The following is a 6,294-nucleotide window of genomic DNA, read 5'->3' as shown; positions in this document are numbered from 1 at the left end:
GCTGGCATTGGCTCTATCAGACATAGGGGAAGCTTCTAGCAGCTTCTCAGAGAAGCCACCCCTATAGCCCCCCCCCAGCTACAAAAACCTTGCCATGCAAACCCAATACAGACTGTATTGGAAATTGCACAGTATTACTGTGATGCCATTCTGCAGCATTTCTGGGAAAAATAGGAGCAAGGGGGGGGGGAAATTTACTGCTGTTATTCATATGAAAAGCACTAGAAAGCAGCACATCTATCTACATTGCGAGAAGGGACTGGAAGATTATACAGCCTACATCATAACTACCTTTAAATAAGAAGTCTAGGACATACGTTCTTTTCTCAGAGCAAGTGGGAGGACACGCACTATGACATGTTACCAGCTACCCTACTCATGACATAACATAGTGGCAGGAGACATGCCCTGTGGATGGAAATCAGCTGCGTCCTATCCATGCCTCCAGGATACAATCACAAACTACAGCAAACCTAACAAGCCACTGTCCTCCTATCACCTCAGGCTTGCAAACGTCTGGATTTTGAAAACATTGACCAGGCCCTTTGTGCGCATGAAGCACATGGGCCAAATCTCCAGGCAGTGCATGCTGAGAGCAGTTAGCTAGCTGAGGGACTGGCCTTCCACATCTATGCGGTCTTTTTACGGAGTTAGGCATTTCATACAGCAATAGAAAAACAACATTGCAAGCTAATGTGATTCATTAAATCCAGCCTCACAGGCAGGCCTCGTCAGGCAGAGCCCTTGGCTAAAGAACAGTGACACATTTCTGAAAGATGGACTTTGCAGTGTACACAGAGGAGTCGTCACGAAAGCAGCACAAAAACAAGACAGTCTTCAGTCTTAGTGAAAATCTGCCAAACTTCTCAGAGTGAGGACACACAGTAATGAGACACTAGAAAAAGAAACACAATATATTAGGAGAACGCTCTATAAAAGACAGCAATGATGGTTAGCCGGATAATACTAAAACCACAAATGCATACACATCCATTTTGCAATGAAATATGCCAACAGAGCATCGTCCCTAGCTGGCGGTGGGCATACAGCGTTGCTGTTTTCTTTTCCTGACCAGCTGGAGCACTGTGCTTTTGACCAAATTATGGTCATTAGAAAGACCCTCGGCTGGCACACTTTGCAAAAGCTGGGGTGCATCACAAAGCTAACCCAAATGCTCCTAAAGGAGCATTTATGTTAAACAGGATGCATGCATCCAAACCAGAGCAATCTCATAACGCAGAGATGTAGTCTGGTCTATCCACAGTAATCAGGATAGCAATGAATAAAAGTCTTTATCCTTCCCTCAAATCAGAGGGAAAGGGACAAAAACTAAAATGATGATGTGATGAGCGGGTCAAATGGCCCAGACATCATCACCAGAAGACCCTGGCCCTAAAGTGAGCCATAAATAGGAGGCTGGGAGGAAAGAAGGAAGGGCTCAAAGCATTCTGTCTTGACCTAGGTGGGAAGGTCTGCACAAAGACTCCCACTGACTTCGATGCAACATCATCCACCAGAGTTAGACCTTAGTATTCCTATTTAGGAATTTATGTTTCATCAATATGCCATCAATATTCATGTGTTTCATGACAAACGTAACTGCTTCCAAAACCATTAACTTGTTTTTTAGGTAGTCTTTTGTCAAAAGCACACAAAACTCTACTGTGGCAGACAAGGTCAAACTCATGGCTAAAATAAAGGAGTGTGGCTTATAATGAATAGTTATGCTGATTTACCCTTGTTGAGGATCTGGCACGTGCTACTGTACTAAAAATACACATCCACATAGCATTTGCCAAAACAATTATGGAGAAAAGCCCAAGATATTTAAGAACGATGTATTGCATATCAGTATAACCATTTTTAAAGGATTTTTAAATGTATATGGGAAAGTTGCTTCACCATGCTGTCTTTGAAAATTGGAGATTTAAAATAAATCTGTACAATCTGGATACACCCCAGAGATGTGGGAACAATCATCAAAGCTAACAAAACGCAGCCAGAAAAGAGTTCGCTGTTTGAGTTCGTGCTTTCAAAGCAGTAACACAATTCTCACCTTTCCCACAGGTCTGATTTAAAAAATTGAAAACATTTTTTATCTAGTCCCTCTGCTAGCATAAGTTGGCATAGCAACACGGGCTTGAATGGAGCTTTGCCAATTTTTGTCAGCTAAAACAATGTCTTTAGTCTCCAAAACTAACTTCTGCAGAGCTACAGAAAGCCATGGTCAAAGTGTCTTCCAACTCAAAGAGAACTCCTAAACCTCCCAAGTGGTGCTGTTTTATTAATGGTATTTTATAATCATGGCAAGTGTTACGCCACGGAAGACAGTGAAGTTAACAGTTCAGCCTATGCTGGACTAAATTCCAGTTTGATTGCTTCAAATAGCGGTAGAATCCCTGCCTTTTCTTAACTCCTGTTTATGCTGCTGCCCAATGAGAGAGGTTACTTTGTCTTGCAACTACACTGGTGAACTTTGTTGAGAGAAAGGAGTAATGGCATCACTCCTACCTATTCCCTTCCTTTCCCATGTCGAGCAGAGAGATCCAGACTGATGTATTTTCAAAGAAATTTGTCTTTGCCAGCATTCCCTACATCAGATGATCTAGCTTCCCTGCTCCAGCGACTCTCTACACTGACCAAAATTTTAGTTTTGACTGCATGGCTAGTGATCTAAATTAGAACAGAGTCCGGGTCCGCTGAATCTTAGAGAGCACCGAAGCTTTTCACCAGTGAAATCCATGCGTGCACATCAGTTCCCATCCTGTCATCCACTACCATCAATACTGCTAGCGCTACCAATAGCACCAGCTACAGATCTGGCACAGGATTTACAAGAGTTCACTGAAGCTGAATACAAACATAAAAGCTCTACTCAAAGGCTACCTGAAGTGTCACAAAACCAGCAAATCTGTAATTTCCTTTTGGGTCTCTAATACCACTATAAAAAAAACGGTCTCCGGTATTTTCAAGCGTCTTTTTTTTCCTGACCTGGGCAAAACTAGAGAAGTGTCCACAAAGCACTGTAGATGTTCTCTTTCCGCCCTGTATTCATCTGTTCCTTTCCTTTGTGTTTCCCTAGGCCGATTCCAACAAAACCAGGATTGATGAAGCCAACCAGCGTGCAACAAAGATGCTGGGCAGTGGTTAAATGCAGCAAAGTGCATTTCCTTTTAATGCTGTCCAACGGGGCGGTACCTTCATGCTTTTATCATGGTATTTACCTACTAGGTTTGCACACATGCACATATCAGCCCCATTGTAAATGTTGTCCTGTGTAGTTTGTCAGCTTTCCAAAAATGATACTTGTAATTATTTTTTTCTAGATATCTTTCTTTCCAAAGGTTGTACATAGTGCTGATTTGATGGCTATAGCTCACTATGATGTTTTTTGGGATTTTTTCCTTTCTTGTTTCTGTTTTGGATTCCTTTCCTTTTTTCCCCCTTCTCCTCTTTTTTTTTTCTCTTTTAAATGATGTTTGCTGAATGACAACACTGTTGGAATGCTAAACGTGCTGTTAACCTTTAAATATACAGTATTGTTCTTGTAAAACTGTGACATTCCACAGAGCTACTGCCACGCTCCTGTCTTTGGGTATCATGATGTTTAAGCACTTAAACCTGCTGTCTTCAGTTCTTCATTGCCATTATCTGTTGTTATGATTTCATAATTAGACAATGTGGAATTATATTACTATAACAAGCATTGCACTAAAAAGTGATGTGATTTATGCATTTATGCATGAGGAATAAATAGACTTTTAGACTCCTACTTAAACAAGAATTTTCCCATGGCAGTAGCACACCAACAATGACAACAAAAGCATGCTCAGTATTCGGACTCTTTTGGGACTATGTTATACCAGCAAGTTTGCAGTTGTGCCACTTTTTTCTTGTTGATATATATATAGTTATTAATCATGATCATTTTTTTTTTTTTAATTATGAAAAAGGAGGGATTTGGCACTCACCATTTAGCCATTGCCAGCAAAATAAAAGCTTGGCTGCAAATACGTCAAAGACAAAAAGAAATAAGTGTAATATATTGGGTTTGTCTGCTGCTTTTGAAGACTATCTTTTGGAGGAAACGACTACCATATGAACTGGTGCAAAGAAATGTAATTTTTATAAGGCTCTCTCTTACTAGTCGCTATCCCCACGTGGTTTGTTATCGGTACAGTTCTCTGTTGCTTACCTAGAGCTATGCACACCAAATCGCTGAGATGTTTAGTAGCTGACTTAATTGAAAAATAATAAAAAAACCTAAATGAATGAACTCTAGATAAACTGTGAGATAAATATCATTTACAGCATGTAATATGAAATTCCTTATGTCTCCTGTCGGTTTGTGAAGTGATTGACATTTTGTAGCTAGTTTAAAGATTATTAAAAATTATAGATCTCAGAATCCATGCTTGCTTTATCCATTTGTTGCCCTACGTGTCAGTGACAACTAGTTAGTTGCCACTTACCTGGGAAAAGGAGAAGTGCAAAGTCTGAAGACTCTTTACAAACTGGTTCTGTATTACACGTGGGAAGCGAAAGATTTCTGCTTGCAACGCTGTATAAAAGTAACTACTCTAAAAATAGCATTTTACACTCAGCACATTCCAAGTGAATATTATTTTAAATAACCTGGCTTGGATTGCCAAACACTGAATCAAAATACATTCTCTTATTCAAGGGAAAGAAAAAATGAAAGAAATGTTATGGTACAGAAGGATACAGTTCCTCAGTCAATAAAATCTATTCCTGTCATGGATCTAGCCGCGTGCTAATACACCTCTTTTCAGGGAACACTTTGAACTACAGAGTTTGTATAGTCTGCTAAGAAGAATTTTCTCAAATGACTAAAAACAACTGCCGTTTACTGCCAATGCAAAGCGTTATCATATTTTCCCAGGGTTTTTTCCCCCTATATGGACAAAATATAATTAACTCCGCATGAGTGACAGTTCACTCGTGTCTCACATAGCCCTAAGTCAAAATACACAAAGGACATAAATGCTTGCATAATTAAAATCGCAGGATAATGTAGACAAGCTATATTTTCTTTAGCAGCTTTTTATTTTTAGTATCTATTAAAAATTCATTTATGCAAATATTTCCCCCCACTGGTTCGAACCAAAGAGTAAACTTCAAGCAAACATTTTTGATCTGCTGGCCATTTCCAATCCCGTTCGTTCGGGGATTCTAGTACTTGTGACAGCACTATCATTCTGCAATGTCAAAGCCTACTGAAGGAAGGCAATAATCGTACTGGAAAATGCGTCAGTATGGGAACATACGAATACAAGGATTTTTGAGAAGGGCAAGAAATATATAAGAAAGTAATGAAGATATTAATGGAGGTATTATTCTTATCTGTTCGACAAGAATGCACCCTATCTGAAGACGATCATACTTCCAAAAGCCATTAAAGCTGATCAAAAATATAAGCTGTTGCTGTGAAGGAAGTCAACATGTTTTGACATCTGTTTTTGTCTCAAACAAAGATCAAAACCCAAACTATTGGAACTTTTCGCCAACTGGAAAGTTTGAAGGACAGAAATATTGAAATGTTTCATTGTATTTGTCTTTGTGTCGTCCTCCACCGTGTGCAGGGTCTCTTAGGAGCTGGCTGAAAATGACTTAAGTAAATAAGTTTAATATATTGCATTTCTCTGACGTTTTTGGAAATTGGTTTTTCTAGGATTAATTATTCTTGAAATAATTCAAAGAAAGGCTCAATCTCATGCAGTTTGTTATGAGAACAACCCACTTCCGTTCGTTAAGTTTTGTGCACACCAAATCCCTGATGTAACAGCTGACTCAACAGAGAAAAAAAAAGACATTTTAAACAGAACGTTGCCTCAAATATGGCATTTCCCTTTTTTCCCCCCCTTTCCCCCTCTGGTTGGCCCCTGTGTCCCATGATATGCTGCAGGCTTTCCCTGAGGCTGAACAAGCACAGTGCACAGTTACCCGCTTGAGGGGCAAGGCTCACTAGAAAAAAAGGGACACGGCAAGGAGCTGGATTTACAACTCCCGTAAGACAAAACGGTCACACTGACTGTGGAAACAAAAAACACCCAGATTTTTCTGAAGGCACAGCCTTCTTTTCCTGGTAAGAAATTTCCCTTCGACCACATTATATTTTCCAATCAGTAATTTCTTTTATCTTTGTACCAGTGCCATCTGGAAATCCAGGTTTGAGAGGAGGAGAGGGGAAAAAAAAAAAAGATATGAGAGGGCTTGAAGACACAAAGCTTCATGAAATACCACTTCTTTCTAGACTTTTAATGCAATTTCACC

General features: G+C 39.7%; 1 protein-coding gene across 2 annotated transcripts in view; it reads left to right on the top strand.

Moving 5' to 3' along the window:
• SNAP25 (synaptosomal-associated protein, 25kDa) overlaps window positions 1-4,408 on the top strand; it is a 32,393-nt gene extending 27,985 nt beyond the window's left edge. For both annotated transcript variants that reach the window (XM_009319570.1, XM_009319571.1), the window contains exon 7: window positions 3,083-4,408. In XM_009319570.1, the coding sequence (XP_009317845.1) occupies window positions 3,083-3,151 (69 nt within the window). In that variant the 3' untranslated portion in view covers window positions 3,152-4,408. The remainder of the gene's footprint in view (window positions 1-3,082) is intronic.
• The last annotated feature ends 1,886 nt before the right edge of the window (window positions 4,409-6,294 follow it).

This window comes from Pygoscelis adeliae, unplaced genomic scaffold (genome assembly GCF_000699105.1).
Source record: "Pygoscelis adeliae isolate BGI_AS28 unplaced genomic scaffold, ASM69910v1 Scaffold122, whole genome shotgun sequence".
Taxonomy (NCBI): domain Eukaryota; kingdom Metazoa; phylum Chordata; class Aves; order Sphenisciformes; family Spheniscidae; genus Pygoscelis; species Pygoscelis adeliae.
Note: the sequence above shows the minus strand (reverse complement) of the source record. Positions and strands in the feature narration are given on the sequence as shown.